Here is a 19,287-nt window from a genome sequence, read left to right as displayed (position 1 = left end):
CTTGAATTTAATCATAAATGCAAGCATAAATACATACACTAGTTATACAGACACACAAATAGTCACACTCATGTAGTTATAGGAACACATAGGTCAGTCACATGTATGACTGCTAACTAGACAGTCTTCTGTATATTAATCACTCATATCAAATGTGAATTGTCTTTGGAGGTGGGATATGAGCAGCAGACTATCTTTTCCAAACAATGGCTGGCATTTGATCTGACACCAAAGCTACAGGTCTGGCTTTAGGTTAGAGCACCATCTGGCTACCTCTTATCACCACTATTCCATCTGTCCTAGTTTCATTCATGTTGTCTTGATGAACTGTCCAAATACAAAGCAACTTGTGAGGAAAAAAGGTCTGATTTTAGCCCATAATTCCAGGTTAATAATCGATAATTGCTGAGACAGCACAGCAGGGAGAAGTTTGAAACAGCTAGTCACATGACACATATGATCAAGAGCAGAGATCGTATATATACTTGCTCACTAGCTTGTTTATTTTCTCCTCGCTTATACAGTTCAGTACCCCTGCCTAGGGAATAGTGTCACCCACAGTGGGCTAGTTCTTCCAATATCAATTAACTTACTAAAGAAAATCCCTTACATAACATGCACACAGGCCAATCTAATTTAAACAATTCTTTAATATTCTTTTCCCAGGTGGATCTAGGTTGTGTCAAGTTGACAGTTAAAAATTATCACCCTGTACTTTAGGTATAAGCCATTGTTGTCAATTGTCTGGCAACAAGTCAGCCTCTTTGTCTGGTCTCTGCTTATTCTCCTGTCCTGTGACATTGTGATAGTCCTTCTGGAGGACTCATTTTTGCTCTGTTATCTGTCTTTATTTTTCCTTTGTTAGGCATACTCAAGCCATAGTGTCTGAATTTTTTTCACTTTCAGACCCCTGCCTGGAACTCCTGTGAGTTCCTTGTCTCTTTCATGCCTTCATCTCCTTCCCTCTCTCCTGTCTTGGTTGAGACACCTCTGGCCCTCCAGCTACCTCTCCGTTGTCATACCCTTACCTCAGTGAGATACTCATTACAGTTCATCTCTTTTGTTGGACATAGCTCCAATGGATAGAGGACTTGTCGTGTGACTCATTGGTTTTGCTCAGATCAATGCTGGGTATATAGCTGGCATAAAGATATGGAATAAAGAAACTGAAGTTTGCTTCTGGACAGCATGCTCTCTCTTAGGTACTAAGGAAGTTGATAATCACTGTCTTGCTGACTGGAATGTGTTACCCGGGCAGTCCTGAGTTCTGCTGGTCCTCAGTGTTCTGCTTTGCTTCTATTTTTTTTCCCTTCTCAGGGACACATAGTTATAGTCTCTGGTGACACCTACTGGTGTTGGGCCAAGAAACATTCCCATGGAGGGAACTGAACCTGTGCCCTGGGACACCAACATCTTTGGATGATAGGTGTCCCTTTCAGACTTCCTTGAATAGTGATGCCCCACAATTTGCTCTTCTGTCCCAGTGAGCCTCTTCAAGAGCAGAATGTCACCTTCTACCTAGTTTCTAACACACCTGTCTTTGCTCTCCTGTGCAGGGGTCTCTTAGTTGCCTTGAATTGCAAACCTGGCCTTGGGTCATGAGGGTCCATCATCTTCCTGACTTTGTCACTTGTTCCTCGGTGGTTCTTGTTTCCTGCCTCCACTGCCAAACAGCATCCTTCAGCCAAAGCCCTTCATTTAGCCTCTGGAGTCCTGCAGTTGCCTGCTGTGTCCTTCCCTTTCCTGGTTGGTTGCTCTCCTTGTATCTCAGCTCAGATGTCACTCCACTAGGGGTTCCAGTGCCCATCCTGGAAGTGCATTCATTACCCTGCCCCCATATAGGTCTATTTCCTCTCTAGTGAGGGTGATACATCTGGCCAGTTTGCTTGCTTGTACTGCCCTCTGTGTCTGCCCTTAGCATGTAGACACCAATAAGGAGGGAGCTCTTGACTTTAGTCATATGCTTGAATTCCATCCACAAGCTGTGGATGAAATTGGCACATAAGGGCTGGGTGGAGGCCTGGGTAACTCAGGACTCTTTATTTTCAGCTTTGGAGGACACATTCTTCCAACTTAACTCTGTCTCAGCTTCTCCTTATGCAGCAAGAGGTATGTGGTTGGTATAGGAGAGGAGAGATGACTCTGCAGGACCCTACCTTGTTATCATTTGACCTCATTATCTAGTCTACAAATGTGGCGGTACAGGCTTTCCATCATGGAAGGCCCAGCTATGTCTTCTCCCTTCATACTACACCTGCCCTTTTCTGAGAGAGTAACAAACTCTGAGGGATTGTGTGACCACTAAGCATAGCTGTCAGCGCTTTCTAGCAGGATATTTTTCTAGTGTTACTCTGTTTGCCACATACCCTAGAAGACTAGCTCTGAGTCTTACACAAATGCTTTCCAGAAGTTTGGCCCCATGTCCATATCTCTACAATCAAGAAGTTCTAGGAGGTGTGGATCACCTAGACAGGGAAGCCAGGGCTTCTACACAGGAACTCATATACTTTGACCTTGTCTTAGACAGTGTTACTGTTGCTTTGATAAAACACCATGGACCAAAGAAACTCGGGGAGGAAAGAGTTTATTTGACTTACATTTCTACAGTGTAGTTCATCACTGAAAGAAGTCAGGACAGGATCCTGGTGGCAGGAGCTGATGCAGTGGTAATAGAGAGATGCTGCCTACTGGCTTGCCCCTTATGGCTTGCTCACCATGTTTTCTAATAGAACCCAGGGCCATGAGCCCAGGGATGGCACCACCCATAATGGGCTGGGCCCTCCCATATCACTCACTAATTAAGAAAATACTTTGCAACCAGATCTTATGGAGGAGACATTTTATTAATTGAGGTTCCCTCCTTTTAGAGGATTCTAGCCTGTGTCAGGCTGAAATAAACTAGCCAGCAAAGACCTGGAAGAAATGACAGGACCAGGGGATATTTGAAGTGTCCCAGAAGAGGCCGCAGGGATGGAACTGAGCATAAAAACACAGGGTCAGGCTTCTGGGTGGTCACTTTCTCTCATGATCAACACTATGGCCTTTGGGTATGATTTCTGACACAATCCCTTTAACAAGTTGTTCAACTATAGATTACTAATAATTATGTTTCCCCTGAATCCCTGGTCAGGGATTACATGAGGGCTCATGTGTGACTGCTGTTGGGCAATGGCCTATTTTTCTCTTATATACAAAATACTTTCCAAGGCAGGAATCAAATGGTTGAAATTACACATGTTTACACTTGACTCCCTGGGCCTGTGTCTACCCCTGCCACTTGATGGCTTTGTAATTCTGATTACATTTAATATCCCTGAGCTTTGGCTTCCCCATTGCATCAGCAAATGAATCTTGCAGGTGTAGAGTTAGCAATGATGCCTCTGAAGGCAGAACTGATCAAGAGCCAGAGGGTGTTTCAGAAGGTGGCTATATAGGCAGGCTTTGGAGACATTCAGTAGTCCCTGGTCAGGTGACTCTGCCTCTAGAGAGGATATGTTGTGTTGAGGATCAAATATAGGAGACTTTGTGCTGAATTGCCACCTTCTAGCAGTGTGAGCCTCGGGCAGCTCCTGTCTACTGCATTCTGGTTTTTGTGCATCTGCAATTAAGGGCATCTACCTCATAAAGCTGTGGTGAGAATGCAATTAAATATGTTAATTATTTTGACATGCTTCCCAACAGTGTATACTGTGCAGCAAGTCATCCACATATGTCTTCTGGTCCTGGAGATAATCGTGTCTCCCAGTTGGGTAGTGAAGAAGCCAGAAACAGCACACACAGCATGCCTAATATCTAATCTAAACATATAACCACCCCATCCCTGGGAAGCTATTACCTTAATGTTATTTCTAATGTTGTTGTATATGGTACAGTATTTTCTGCCTATGTGAAAAAAGGAGAGAAGACACAATCCCTAGTTGACACAATTGGAGCAATGGGGGAACTGGGCTTGGGTGTCTATAGGTGTCTGAGTCATCCCTCTCTTCCTCTACCCTTTCTCTTGCCTACTCAGAGTATCATCTTCTCCCTGTGGTCATCTGCCCTGGCATATGGTGATGAATGAGCATCAAATGCTTTGTCTTGTCCTTAGTCAGGCACCGGATACATGCCTGACCTCTGTTGTTTCTAGCAATAGCCCCTCTCTCTGCCCAGGACCTGTCATCTCCACTATGATCTAGATTCAAGGTGGTGTTTAAATATAGGTACTCCTTCTACCTGGTAAGCTTATCAACTTCTCTTAGATATTAGTTGTGTAATTAGAGCAAGTTTTACTTAGAGTGATGGTGTGTGTTCAGCCCTGGGTCAGACAACTGGCATACAATGGGTTCACAGTAACTGCCAATTTCCTCTTTTCTAAACTGAGAAAAAAAAATCTGGATGAGAACAAAAGGCAGTATGACTGTGTGTGCTATGGAGAGATCCATGGGTGTGCCAACATGAAGCACAGGGCGTCAGAAGCCTTCCCCACCCATAATATGCAAACAGGTTCTTTGTCTATACAGTAAATTGAGGGCGAGTAAGCTCAAGTGATTTTTCAGGAAGACTGAAGTAGGTGTCTCGTGTTACCCCTTGGGACAGTGCCTCTGTCTAACTTTTGGCATGATGGAGTCTGACCTATCTAAAGACACTAGTGTCCCTGTGTTCTCCTGAGAAGCACAGGGCATTTGTTCTATACCCAGAGTGCAGTGGCGGAATATCTATATATAGATGACAAGAAGGCCCTGAGGGAGCAGGGACTTTGCAGTCACCCTTATCTGCAACTTATTAAGTATATCTTTTGATTCCTTAGCTCCTGCTTTAACTCCTGTTCGAGTGGATGCTTGGTGATGATCAGATAAATTCATGTACATGGGGTAATGAAGGGACTCTGCTCTGTCAGTAGCTCCTCTCCCAGGGGAATAATGCATTAGTTCCCATAACTCATTACTTTTTCTCACCGCATTCATAAACTCAAACTCTCAGATAGTTCTCTGCCCCAACTTCTTAGAGAAGCTCAGAAGTGGGTTTTCGCAAGTTTGGGTGCATTCAGAGGGTGTCCGAGAAAGGGAGAAAACTGAACTATAGTGACATAAGCAATTACAGATTAATCATAGTGTGTGTGTGTGTGTGTGTGTGTGTGTGTGTGTGTGTGTGTGTGTTGAGAACACTCTTGTTTCTCCAGCCAAAAGAAGTAAACAGTAGGAATTAAGTTGACAGCTAATAGTGACTGTCATACTCCCCAAACTGTGAGCTTTGGAGCCTGTGATATGATAACATTAGCTCATCAAAATCATGATGAACAGGGTACCTCAAAAACTGCAGTCTAGTAGCCACCATTTTCCTCTCAGTTCAAGGTCACTGGTTGTTTCCGTTTTGCTTAAAGCAGAGGCCTGGGCACAATGGAGTCAATGGCCATATGCACTGAAACTGAGACCCAGCCACCCCCTGGGGGAAACTCCCCTAACAGTGACTTTGAGTATTGTGCTGCTAACTCTGGAACTTGGTCTGTCTCAGGAGGGGTCCTTATCCTGGTAGAAATGAGTGGGAACACCCCAGTCCATGAGCAGCTGAAGTCAGGGCTGTGAACTGTTCTGCTATGCATCCTTGTGTCCTTTGAACAAGGTGGGGATTTAGAACATATCTAGAGCTCAGTTCGTACTTCAGTTGAACAAATAGTGAATGTGGAAATGAATGGACCATTAACCAAGATGATAGAGATATCTTTCTGCAGAGAACTGGAAGATGGCTGGCTTGGGGTACTATGCCTACCTACCTGAAAGCAGACCATGTCAGCTATTTTTTGTGTCACTGTGGCCTGATATGGGAAGCAATTTTTCAGCAAGAAATAGTTATTTTAGTTTATGATTTCAAAGGTTTTTAGTCCATCATAGGAAGGCATGGTGGAGTGCCTCAGTTTGTGGCAATGGGAACCTATTGCAGAGGCTACTTATGTCACAGTCATTTGGAAACAGGGACAGTAATCTCATTCAGGTATAGTCTTTCAAGCCTCCCCTCGCCATCTGGCAGTGAGACACTTCTGCTAGGTGGGCTCATGCACCCAAAGGTGCCAGGATATCTCAAAACAGTGCCACTAGCAAGAGAGAGGGGAGTTGAAAACAGAAAATATGGGGTAAATGACAGAATCAACCATGATGTGGGTGAACCCCAAGAGCTCTAGCATTGTTGGGAAGCCTGGCTGGGGAGTTATTTAGGGAGCTTTCTGTCATCTGTGCTCACTTACAGGATGAGCTATGAATTGCCACTTGGGCCTATTGGATGGAGGAGGTTTAGCAAGGGTGTGTGATGAAGGCCTTTGGCAATCTGCAATTCTTTCAGGAATGAGTCCTTAAAGCAGTATGGATGTTTCCCACAACACAGACAGTCTCTCTACTTCTATGATCTTGCGATTGCCCTTGCCATCTGAGTCTTTAAACCAGGTCCTTCCTTCCCATGGGATATGGGCAGATGTGATTTAGTGATGCAGGTTCCTCTGGGCTCTGGTCCCCAGCCTCTAGGGTTCTGCTTCCCATCCTAGACAGAGCCTTTTGAGTCAACTTCATTTACAGTGTAGACTCATTCCAATGACTGGCTATCCCAAATTTTGCCTTTCTGAAGCACTGTTAGAGTTGAAGCAATCATTCACCACCCCACAGCTGCAGGCTGTCCTGGGCGGAGCTGTTTAAATATTGCCCAGCACCCTGCTTCTTACCTCAGATTTAGCTTAGCTAGACTGCCTGGTGCTGGTTCCAAAATAATGTTTTCCATGGGGTTGTCAGACACATTGGTGCCTTCTAGGATTAACATTAAAACCCATCCTTGAAAGTAGGGCACTTTTACTCATTCTCCTTACTGCTGTGGGTTAACAGGGTCCAACAGCCCTGCACTCAAATGTTAATATCCCCAAATAGGAAAAGTGACCAGCTGCTACTCATATGGGATGATGGAAAAGGCTGATGATTAAAATAATAACACATGATAGCTAGATTGCTTCCTGGGCAGGGCAGGATCACAGGGGGGTTAGCAGGTGTCTTGTGGGCTCACTTTAGGACAGTGCCTCTTTGCTCCAGCCCAGTTCCCAAGGCAACCCTGTAAGTGAGTGTTGGGGATGGATCACCCTTTCCAAGATGTTTGCATCATGGTGGACTTAATGGTATCTCGCTGGTGGGTGAGTCCTGCAGTCAGCACTAGATCCAAGCACATGAAAACCCAGAGCTAAGGTTCATTGTGAGCCAGAGAGACCTAAAGAGTTCCTTTGCCTTTCAACTTCATTTTAAGGTTGAAGGCTTGTGAAGACTTCAAGGTAAGATATTTGTGCAGTGTGGTGTAATAATTCATTTTTTAGCTAGGTGATGTAGTCCATGGTTTTTGTCTGAGATATTTTGCTTCTTCTGGCCTTTAAATTCATAGGGTGTACTGCTGAAGCGCCATAAAGTGGCTCAAGTGGCATTGTCTGTTGTTCCTACCCTCTGGTCCACAATTCTCATTTGATGAGTGGCCCACTGGCCTAGCCTTTTCATATATATGTTCATACTTCCATAATTTGGTTTTCCTCAGCCTGTGTCTCTCATGGTTCTCTTCTCTGTTGGGCTCAATCACATTGTTCTTTAAAAATTATTAGTTTCTTGATAATTTTATCCAGTATGTTTTGATAATATTCATGATCACCCTGAACTCCTTCCAGATCCACCAGCCTTCCCTACCAACCCAAATTTGTATGTTCTTTAAAAAAGCAAAGCCAAGCCAAGCAAAAGCAAACAAAATTAAACCAAAGAACGCCTATCAAGTACAATTTGTGCTGCTGTATATTCTTGGGTGTGTAGCCTTCTATTGGAAAGTGGTCTGGTTCCCAGGGGATACCCTTTTAAAGAGAGCTGAATCTTTCTTTCCCAGAAGGTATCAAATTCCAGTAGCACATCAGCAAGAGGTGGGACTTGATGCCAGTCTCTTCTCTTTGTGCTGGGGATTTGGTCTGGCTTGAACTTGTGCAAGTTTTGTGCATACTGCCACAACTGTTCTGGGTTCATATAGTCAGCTTCCCTACATTATCCACCACCCCTGGCCCTTAAAATCTTTCTTCTCTCTTGCAACCATGGGAGACATAGGCTGAGGAAAACCAAATTATGGAGGTATGAACACATGTATGAACACATGTATGAAGTGGGCCATTCATCAAATGGGAATTGTGTGCCAGAGGGTGGGAACGACAGACAAATCTCCAAGCCTTGGGAGGAGGATGTGTGATCTAGTTCCATTTAGGGCTGAGGGCTTCACAATTTCATCTCTGTGTTAACCAGTCGAGGGCCTCTGTGTTAAGTGCATTCTACTACAAATAGAACAGATGCATTAATCTATAGGTATTACTGTGAGTCATTGGGAGTCTTATTTAATGCTGTATTCATTATACTACAGAATAATAGTAGTAGGTTTCCCCTAGGGCCTATGACCTGTTTGTTCGTAAGTTCTTGGACCACTGTGGTGTGAGGTATGGGGTTCATCTCATGGCGTAGCATTAAATCCAATCAGAAAGCACTTGGTTCCTCCATAAGGTTTGTTCATGCCATTATTGTGTCACTGGACACGCCTCGCCAACACAGTCACTGTGGCTTATAGGGTCAACAGCGTGGTAAGATTTGTTCCCATTTTTTTCCTCTGGCAGTGTGCATGCCACTTTCTAGCACTATGAAAGGTAGTCAGCAGGAGTGATGCTTCCAGATCAACACCAGTTTGTTATCTCCATGTTCTATGAGTCAAGGAACTTTAGCAATAGGGTCTTCAAGTTTTGGGGGAGTAAGCAAAGCATTGACATTAACATTTAATATTTAGGGGATCTATGTAACTCAGCTGGTCATCAACTCCTAAAGAAACAACCCATTCTGGCACTAAGCTATTTTATCTTTCAGCCCGTGGTATAGAACCTAAACATTGCCATTTTTTTTTCTAGCATGACTCCATTTTAGCTCTCTCTGTATCTATCTATATCTATGTACATATATCTAATATCTATCTATTTTTCTATCTACACATACACATAACTCACACACACATGCATGGACACACACACACACTCACGCATGCAGGCACGTACATACACACATTTCCATATGATTTTTTGAAAGTCTTCACCCTTATCTCTCCCTGTATTCCCTCCTCCTCTGCCCTACCCTTTCATCCTCAATACCAACGTAACCCTTCCTATTCCATTAATCACCTTTAAGCCTTTATACCATTGATCATGTCTGCATTTATTGTTCCTTTTAGAGGAACTTTTGGGTAGGCTAGCAGGTACACCTGTGGTCTGAGTTTCCTAACACTGTCCTGGAGTCCCTGAACCCTGATTCTGTGTTACTAATATTGGTTTTCATGTGGCTCCCTTTGATGTATAATGTTATAAGCTCAGTGGAGGTATGGGCAATGCCGTGATCATGTCTTGCTGTAGTATGGTATTTAGAGTCAATGCTTAACAATGACATAAGTTCATGAAAGGGTTAAAGGATAGGATGTGCCCAGCACCCTCTTTGTTCATCTCTGTACTGTAGGTAGAGTGGGACTTGTTGCTCTCACAGTCCACAGGGAAATTGTAGGCATGTTTTCTTATCAGTCTCTTTTCTTTTGCTCTTTTTCAGATGTGCTCTGCCCTAGCGTCCGGGTAGAAGGAGATCGGTTTAAACACACCAATGGAGGAACCAAGGAAATCACAGGTAAGAGAGACTTCAATACCCAGGGTTGCCTTCATGTGCAGCTTACAGACCTAAGGGTGGCCTCCCTGACTCTTTTATCACTGGTTACTTCCCCTGTGGCCACAAGTCCCATATAGCACAAGTCCCATATAGAGTATGTGGACTGTTTGCTTTTCCTCTGCTTTTCTTACCAAGATATCTCCCCTTGCTCCAGGTGCCTTTCTCCTTCTTCCTTCCTCCATCTTCCTTGGGTTCAATTCCAGACATGTACATAGCTCCTTCCCGGGAAGCCAGCACCTGAGAGTCAAGACTAAGTATGATTCAGACATATCTAGTCTGTCCTATCTGTGTGCCCTGTGGACTCTAGCAATGCAACATCTGTATCTTTGAGCCTGAGGATCTTTGTAGTAGAGGCTTCTATTCTTGTGTGTACAACAGGAAGAACATGCAGGTTCCTTAAAGCACCTCCCACCATGACAGTAAAGGGCTAGGCCAGTGCATGATCCTTGGGGTGACTTGTAGGTGCATAGCAGACCCTGGCTCCCCCTGCTTCCATGAAGGATCCAGTGAGATAGAGTGTGGTAGCCTGCTAGGTTACTAGCTGCATGCTTCGGTCACCTCTGCACAGTCTGTCCCACCAGGCAACACCAGTTAAACTTCTGGAACTTTTGGAGGAAGCCACAGCAGACAGAGCCATCTAATCTGTTCTTGCTGACTGGGCTTATGACAGGCAGTGATTACTCAAGGGTGCTATCACTGCCAATGAGTCTTTGTCCAACTCACAAGATGAAGGTGACTTTTATTGTTTCCCTTTGATAACTCAGATGCCTTGAAGTGGGCAAGTTTGTAGCAGAGCTGCTTTGCCCAGGGTGGGAAAACTCAGCAGAATTTGAATTAGATGTTTCCACTTTGTGCTTTGGTCATCCTTTGGTGCTCCCAGACGGACCGTTATCCCTTTCTACCAGGGGAATGTGCCTATTCAGTTCTATGCAGGGCATCTTCCTTTGAAGTCCTGTTTCAAAGCCCATTCTTACCTGGCTGCTTTGTCTACATTTGGCTTTGTAGACACATGCCTCCAGAACAGCATTTCCCAAGTAATGCACTGTTTGATGTGTATGCCCATGATGGGAGCGTTTATGATAATGGTGACATTGATAGCACTAAGGGCAGCAACAAGCACCACTTACTGAGAGCCCAGACATTTCCTCCCTTAACTAACACAGCAGGTGAGATACACATTGTACCTGCACAGTTGGGAAATCTGTGTGATGTGCAGTGGTTACTCCAGGGTTCAGAGGGTAGCTGCTTCTGCAGTTTAGTCCAAGCCAAGAACTCTAATCCGAAGGTATCATAACCATCTACTTCCCCTGCGAGCACATGAGTCATTTGAAATCAGGACCTGTCTCTCCCTGCACATTTTGTCTCTGTCTTCAGTGTATGGGGAAGTGCCTCCGGCATGTAGAAGGGATTTCATGTATTTATTTTGAATGGATGGATGGATAGACAGATAGATAAAATGAGAGAAAGGAAGAGGCTAAAAGTTAAGTGAAAATGTGAATGAGTGGAAGGAGAATGGATGAATGGACAAAGATAAAATGATGGATGTTTTGAAAGATGATAAAGATATGAAGGAGGAAAGGGGGCAGGGCAAAAGATAAAGGAACAGAAGACTCTAGCCCAAGGCGTAAGTCAGAGGAGCCTGAGGCTTTCCTGTCCTGCAAACTGAAGAGCAGTATGGCTTTGTTTCCTTTCTGTTTCTCCCTGAGGGATTCAGGTGTGATGTGATGTGTGTGTGTGTGTGTGTGTGTGTGTGTGTGTGTGTGTGTGTGTGTGTGTGTGTGATGCTCAACAAGGCCATCTTCTACTACATATGTGGATGGTGCCCTCTCTGAGCTCCCAGAGATGAGTTATAGTGTGAGGATAGGGAGCATAGGTCCATCCCTGTGTTCTCCAGTTTGGGATGGTGGTTTCCCTTCTTCCATACATTTTCTTAAATATCTGTCCCCATTCAGTGAAGGGGGAGGGGCTATCTGGTTGGTTGATATTGCGTTCTTCATATGGGGTCACAAACTCCTTCAGCTACTTCAGTCCTTTCTTTGATGTTGAAAGTTTTTCTTGATCAATTCTTTGACTTCGCTGAAACCAATAAAGGCGGAATCAGGAAGGACCGTCTTTGCCTTTTATTTTTTTCTCTCTCTGTTTTAATTCTCTTTTGGGACAGGGCCTCTTGTATCACACATAAGCTGATCTCAAACTCACTCTTAGGTAATGAATGATGTGAAGTGTACAACAAGAAACTGATGAACTGCAGCTCCATTAGGGGGAGATTTTTATTACGGGGGCTTCAGGAATGGTCTAAAGCATGTTCGGAAGGAGCGAGGGAGGGAGGGAGGGAATAGTAGAGAATATTGGGTTATAAGGAGGATGAGTAGCTGCTGCGGGGAGGGAAGCCTGTGAGCTGGAACAGCCTAGGAGTTTGGGAAGAGGCAGAATTAGAAGGGTCAGCATGGACTTTGAAATGTATAACAACACATGTGAACAGGAAAGTAAGAGCTAGGAGGTTAGCATTGAATTTGATATGATGATAACTGCCACAGGTATTTGTCAGTGGAGAGCTGTGTCTCCTTTGCCAGAGACAGGGGAAATGGCTCCTTTTAATGGGCAGATAACTTGTATCACAAGTTCCTCAGGAACAGTGGCTTTTTCTAACTCCGGGAGATCCTTCTCTAATCCAGCTTGAGCTCATTTCTGGATATATGGACTGCCAGAGCCCTAACAATGGTGGCCTTGAATTCCTGGGCCAAAGCTGTATATTCCAAGGGTAGAGTGTATTATAGCTGTCATAGATCCTTATATTCAGAGGAGCAATGGAGGCTGAGTGACCAAAGCAGTCCTGTAGCTTCTGGGTTTGTGATCAAGACCAGGTCCAGATATGTCTGAAGACAGACACCCTCTTTCCCTTTAGATCTACCCCATTTGTCTCTTTAGTGTCAACTAGAAGCTTTTCTAGAAATGCAATCTCTTTGCCACAAACTCTAGGACCTCCAATAGACGATGCAGAATCCTTTCTCTAAGCAGCAGCCCTTGAAGAGAGGAAACTCCCCTGCCTCCACCATGAACCACTAAGACACCTCTCACAGTACTTTAAGGGCTGGTCCAGGCCATTACCATTCTAATCTATTCTACTTCTCTCTGAGCAAAAATAGGTCCTACTAGGTCCCTTGGCCTTGTTCCTTCTGGTGTTGGTTTGAGCGCCATAGGACTTCAGGGCTTCAGAAGTTTATAGGTCATTACCCTGCTCCCAAGCAGTCCTTTCCACTGCCAGGTCTCTGCTGTGTACTTCAGGTACAGGGCCATATGCAAGGCCTGTGATTGTCATAAAGTGTCTAGAGCCTCAGGGCACGCGGTCCCTTTGCCTGTAGATAAGCTGAAATGATAGTCCCTGAGGACCCAGCCAGCTCTTATTCCAAGATGGATGGGGAGTACACCACCCTGACTGCAGAAGAGATTGGCTGCACTCTGTGTCACTAAGAGTTTATCTCCCTCAGTGGCATTACACAAACTTTATCACAGTTCATGGATTTATTAGAGATTCCCCAGGACACTCACTGCTGGTGTAGGGGGGGGGGTGCTCCATGTCCTGCCTTGGTCATTTATTGGATCCTAATCCTGCATAGTCTGAGGTAGAAGACTCCTTTGTCATGGAACTTTAAGAGGATAGATGGCCACAGGTTTCCTTCACAGACTCCAGAGAGAACTGTTGGTATCCTCTGAGTGATTTCTTGGCTCTGGCTACCTTCAGGAACCTTATGACATCATTGGATTTAAAGATCATCTTAGCTCAATAAGAAATTATCTCCTTTTTCTAGTTAAGAAAACATTCTCAACAGAGTCAGACAGCTTCCACAGAGTCTGTGATGGGATAGAGAGCCTTGGCTTCGTTAAACACTATGAGAATCTCCCTTCTCTTGGTGTGCACGGGAATGCTTCTTTCTACCTTGCCAGCAGACAAGTTTTAGGTTGCATCACCAGGCATGCTCACTGAACTGAAGGCTCTTTCGCTGCATGTATAGTGGACAGTTACTTCACTGTTACACAGGAAGTGCAGTGTACTTGGAAGGTAAACTATGCCAAGACTAATAATGTTAGAACCAGATGAGTAGTTCTGGGCACTAAAAAACCATGAAAGGCAACCAATTCCAAGCTCCAGCCAGCTTACAGATGTGGGAACTGATGTCTAGGAAGAAAGTCAGTCAGTTATGGTCTCAGCAGACCAGGGCCAGGGAGACCCAATTTACCCTCTCCACCTGCTTGTCTTCTCTAGAGCTTGCTATGGGAAAGGAAGTATTCACACTGTCGTTTGGGGATAAGAGTTACGCAGAGCATCATGAGCATTTGGTGTGGTTCTCCAAGCTTTGTCAGCTGAAGCTCAAAGGAAGTCATACAGTGTTATGAGCTTCCAAGGCCTGAATTCCATCACGCTGTCAGCCTCTAGGACTGGGGTTGCTCTCTGGAGGTTTGGTAGGCTGCAGGACTTTCCAGCTCTCCAGATTGGCCAAGACACCTTGGCTAAAGCGTCTTACTATGAGATGTAGGACGGATGCACTGCAAGTGGTCGTGGGTTTTGTTCAACAGGTCTCCGTGACCTACTGAATGGTGTATACCCAGGCTCTCATGTCATTGTCAGAATAGACTCATCTACTGGGCTTCTAAGCACCCTCACTGTCCTCTGAGCAACAGCCAGGGGCATCTGCCTGTCACAAAATATGACAGATTCTCATAGACATATGACTGAGAAGAATTAAGCTTTCACCTCCATACTTACCACCCCCAAATCTAAAGCCCATGGCTATGATTACTCTTTTACTTTACACTGACAGTGACTCTGAGTCATCTCGTAAGGGGAAATCAAAGCAAGCCAAAACACTCACCTTTCTTTGAGGCAATACTGCAAAGGCAGTTTATTTTTCTCTCTTTAAAATCATGAGATTCCAAAGCTGCGGAACACAGAGCTACAGCTCAAGCCAGATCCAAGTAAAAGACAACAATATGACTGCAGGAAGGAGAACCTTATGTTTTTATCAAGGGTTAGCATCCACATTTAAGCTTCTAGAATAGAACATAGGCACCCGCAGCAGGAGGAATTGGAACACCTGCATTTGTCTTGTACTTGACCATGATGCAGGATGCTCTTGACTCTTACATTCCAGTGTGGTGACCAGCGTCTCCTTCCTGTTGCCTTATCCTGGAGCACTGGACTTGATGCTACATGGCTCCTAGCTCATTGCTCTTGTCTTCCCAACATGTGTCCTTATATCTAAGTTCCCGCCCCTTGGTGGCAGGGTGGGCAGGTTGGCTCTCTTGGAGAGAGTGAACTAGCTGTTTCATGTGTCTGTCCTATTCTTCCTCTGCCAAACTCATTCCCAACTTTCTGTTTGCACAGGTTTTGACTTGATGGATTTGTTCAGTGTGAAGGAAATCTTGGGGAAGAGAGAAAACGGAGCCCAGAGTTCCTATGTACGGATGGGTTCCTTCCCTGTGGTGCAGAGAACTGAGTGAGTGGTCCTTTCTCCTTCCAGAACCTTTGGATGCCCCGGGATGCAGGGTACAGCCAGACACAGGAGCTCACTGAGCACTGAGCTGCTGGTAACACACTTAGTGGTGCCTGGTGAGGTCACACTAAGTTGATACAGTTTAGCTATAGGTATGGGAATTTAAGCTGGTTCTTTGCAGTTTCTTGATCATTGAATCAATGATTTTCTGGTCATTTTGTGCTCATCCCTTTATGGGTGCAGTTTTCTTTCAGCTCATGTGGTTACCACCACCTAGCATAAGCCATGGCCTCATATAGCAGATTTGGGCCAGCGAAGACTTAGTTTTCATGTTGACTAGTTGCCTTGTTTATAAGTTACCAAATGCCTCCTTTTTCCATGTTTCCACCTGAGATGAGTATCTCTGCCTTGTGATATTGAAGAGCTGTCCTGGACATTTTTCTGCAGTATCTGATCCCACTTCGTCCCCAGTGAAGGGTAAAAGTGATCCCACACTGAGTACTCTATGCTCACTAGAGACAGACAGATGGTTTGAAAATTGGGATGTTCCTGCATCATGTGATCCCTATTCAATCTTGTAACTCTTTAATTGCTTGTTAACTCAGAGAACAGAAAGGGTGGACTGGCCTTTGGAATCACTGCTGTAATCTCATTATTTGACCCAAGCCTCATTTGTTGGGTCCTGTATGATTAGTGAATTCTGGGCATGCCCTCCTACTGCCAGGCCTTTGCTGGTATCCTTACTTCTATCCTGGATACATGCTCGGTTCCTCATTCCAGTGCTGGGCCTTAGATGATGCTCTCTGGGAACCTTCATACGAAGTCAGGCTTTGCCTTCCTGTACTCTCATGGCACACTCCTGCACTGAGCATAGTGAACTTGAGGCCAGTGAGTCAAACTGTGCAATTAGTTTTTTGTAGACAATTTTGCTACTCAGTTAGAAGCTTTGGGGGGAGGGACATAAGCCTTAGTCTCTTCCAAAGTCCCATCACACTGAGAGAAGTCAGATTTTAGCTACCCATGGTGAACTATACATGGAGGTTGGAGTATAGCATCGAGTTCATTGAGCGTCCTGTGAGCTGACTCTACTTCAGACTGTAATGTCACCTCACCCATGGCTTGGAACTCACATTCCCTGAGAGTAAAGGAGAATGGGGCACATGTCTCCCTCTCTGAGCTCCGTCTTTCCACTTGCAGAATAGCGACTGCACTCTGACCTCCCAGATACTGAGCATGCTCTTCTGCACTGGCGTGCCTCATAGACCAGAGATGTCTTGTTCTCGGGGACACCTGCCATTCACCAGAACATCTCTAAGCTCTTACTCTATAGAACAGAGTGCTGGACACAGCTTCTGGAGGATGAGTTTAGCTGTGACACTGACCATTTTCCTGAGTGGGGATTTCTGTGTGTCCTGTTTCATATGGCACAGTTTCAGAAAGAACAGCACTCTGACATCTCAAGAAGGGCTCATTTCCTTTCACTTTCTAATGCTTTGAAATGTATTCATCTGTATACACACATGATTTGATTTGCAGATTAATTGTATTCATAATGGAAAGAGATGTCACTTTCAAAATTACTCACTTCTTTAACATATAGAGGACATTTTTATGTATTTCTTTAACGCTTAAAGGACACCTTTACACTTCTTCATTTAATTCTTACTATAATAACATGAGGTGAGCAGGGCAGATGTTACTCTCATTTATCTGTTATAACATCAGAGCTTTTAAAACTCACAGATAACGGGAGGCAGTAGCTGGCCTCGTTGTCAGGAACTTGAAGTCCAAAGCCTTGTTCTTTGCTCTGTAATCTCAAATTTGCTATGTCATTCATGGAGAGAATGGTTAATTGGATTTCCCACCCTTGACTCTACTGATTCCCCCAGATTATATGTGTGTAGCTATGTATAAGTGCAGTACACTATTTGTACCCTCCTCTCTCCTTCTATCCGTGTGTGTGTGTGTGTGTGTGTGTGTGTGTGTGTGTGTGTATGTGTGTACATGTTTTGATCTTTGAAGCAAATCAGGGAACATGGACACACACATATTTTGTTTGGGTACACACACTTGCATATGTTTGCTGAGATAATCCAAAATTATAAGAAAAAAAAAGGTATATTCAGAAAGAAACCAATAGAGAGATTCATGAAGATAATGGATAATAAAGATAAAGGAAAAGTGTCTTAGGTAGGGATGTCCTGTCTCTTTATACATGCATGGTGATTAAAGGAGTCCCTAACTCCTTAGGGAAGCCTAGGTGCAGAAGGTGACAGGCTCCTTTCCTCCTGTCATATGTGATCCTCATGATGTCCTACCTTAGAGTATGATATTGAACAACTGGGTCTCCTCTCAACTTGGATACATGAGTGGAGAGTCAGTGAGGACCAGTCTTAGCTTTTAAGTTTTTTGCTACATGAAGGATCCCTGAGGATCTGCAAATTGAAGAACCAGGAACATAGATGCTATCCCACTTCCCTTCCTGACTGTCTGGCCAGACATCCTCCATCTCCTCCAGTAGCAAAACCATTGCTTTGTGTGTTCTCAGAGGCAGTCTTCCACCCCCAGGGTAGACTGTGATTCTCCTGGCCAAATTTTACAGAATGAAAGAACAGTTGGCGGTGGTTAAGAGAAAAGTCATGGAGAGACCAGATTCTTGGGGTGTGAACGCTATCTGCCATATCCCTTGAGTTAACTCCAAAGAGTCCAGGTTCCCTGATTTGATGCAAAGATCAAAACATGGCATTCACAAGTTCATTCCCGGATGGAATGAGATGAAAGTTTATTTATTATGTTCACCGAAGTACTCATTTTAAAATTAAGAATTAACGTCTTGGGATTATGTGTGTAATTTGTTGAAGAAACACAAAAGTGGGTTAAACTTTGTTTTGATAGTATGGAAATCCTAGATAGAACACAGATATCCACCAGAGCAAGTTTGCAAACTTTGGTGGTGTTGTAACTTTAGTAGAAGGGATGTCACTGTCATCCAGAGGGAGGGGAGTGGTGTTACTTGATCTTCTCCATTGCCATAGGAAACTATCCCCTCAGTGTCCTCTGAAAAAATTAGCCTGGTCTTGGGCAAGAAAGGCTTTTGTACAAAAACAGTATTTGACAACTTTCAGCTTTATTCCTTAGCAACTGTAGGATTCCTGTTGTACTGGTGGCTTTGTGGTAAGAGCTAAGGGACAGGGACTTGCCAGACATTCTCACCAGTATCCCCACATGGAAACTGGGTGACCTGTGGGCAGAGAACAGGTGCTTTGAATTGAGCGATGGTTAGAGATGGCGGAATGAGCACGTATGTAAGTTACGTTTGTTGAACTCTGTTGGAAAAGAAAGTAAGGTGGAGAAAGAAGGGGAGAAAAATTGTTTTGAAGGGTGGAACTGGGGTCAGGAGGAAGCTCAGGCTTCTCTGTCCATGACATTAGTAGAGGTGGAAGGACAGGTGGTCCAAGGATGCTGTGGACAGGCACCAAGTGATTAGCTCTGGGATCGCCATAGTAACTGAATGTGAAAGCGTATGGACAGTTTCACAACTCATTGGAGTAGAGGTCACCTCTAGGAGAGACCTGCCCTGTGATTATGGTTGAACCCAGGAACTAGTAGAGGGAAGAGGATGTCCTGTTTCTTGCTGACTATGCTGCATAATATGCATGGTTCTTGAGTGGCTGAAGTTTCCTAAAGAACTGAAGATGTCTAAAGCCAGGTCTGCACCGATGGTATAATACCAGCTGGCAAAAATGCTAAACAACATGGAGGGGGCCTTTCTTAATAGAGGGTTCCACTTGCATCACCTAATTACTGATCCTTCACCACCTAGGTATTAGGATTTTGCACATGGATTTTGTGAAGACATACACCGAGGTCAACTTGGTATAGGACCCCAAGTATAAGAAACACAAGAGCAGGATAGGAGAGGTGAAGGCTGGAAGCCTTCCTCAGAGAAGGTCATTCAACACTTTTTGACCACCAGTCAAAGGTGGGGAGCCAGGAGATAAGCAATGAGGGCGGGGCAAAGGCAGTGAAGGGGCCACAGTGCTGGCCAATAGAAGGCCTCATTAAGACACTGCCTTAGC

The 19,287-nt window shown here is 44.5% G+C and overlaps 1 protein-coding gene across 1 annotated transcript in view; it reads left to right on the top strand.

Moving 5' to 3' along the window:
* The window catches only part of Col22a1 (collagen type XXII alpha 1 chain), a 208,664-nt gene that overhangs the window by 12,947 nt on the left and 176,430 nt on the right, over positions 1-19,287 (top strand). Inside the window, exons 3-4 of the mRNA XM_032890864.1 lie at positions 9,603-9,677; positions 15,100-15,211. Of these exons, the coding sequence (XP_032746755.1) occupies positions 9,603-9,677; positions 15,100-15,211 (187 nt within the window). The remainder of the gene's footprint in view (positions 1-9,602; positions 9,678-15,099; positions 15,212-19,287) is intronic.

Source organism: Rattus rattus, chromosome 1 (assembly GCF_011064425.1).
Source record: "Rattus rattus isolate New Zealand chromosome 1, Rrattus_CSIRO_v1, whole genome shotgun sequence".
In the NCBI taxonomy this organism is placed as follows: domain Eukaryota; kingdom Metazoa; phylum Chordata; class Mammalia; order Rodentia; family Muridae; genus Rattus; species Rattus rattus.
Note: the sequence above shows the minus strand (reverse complement) of the source record. Positions and strands in the feature narration are given on the sequence as shown.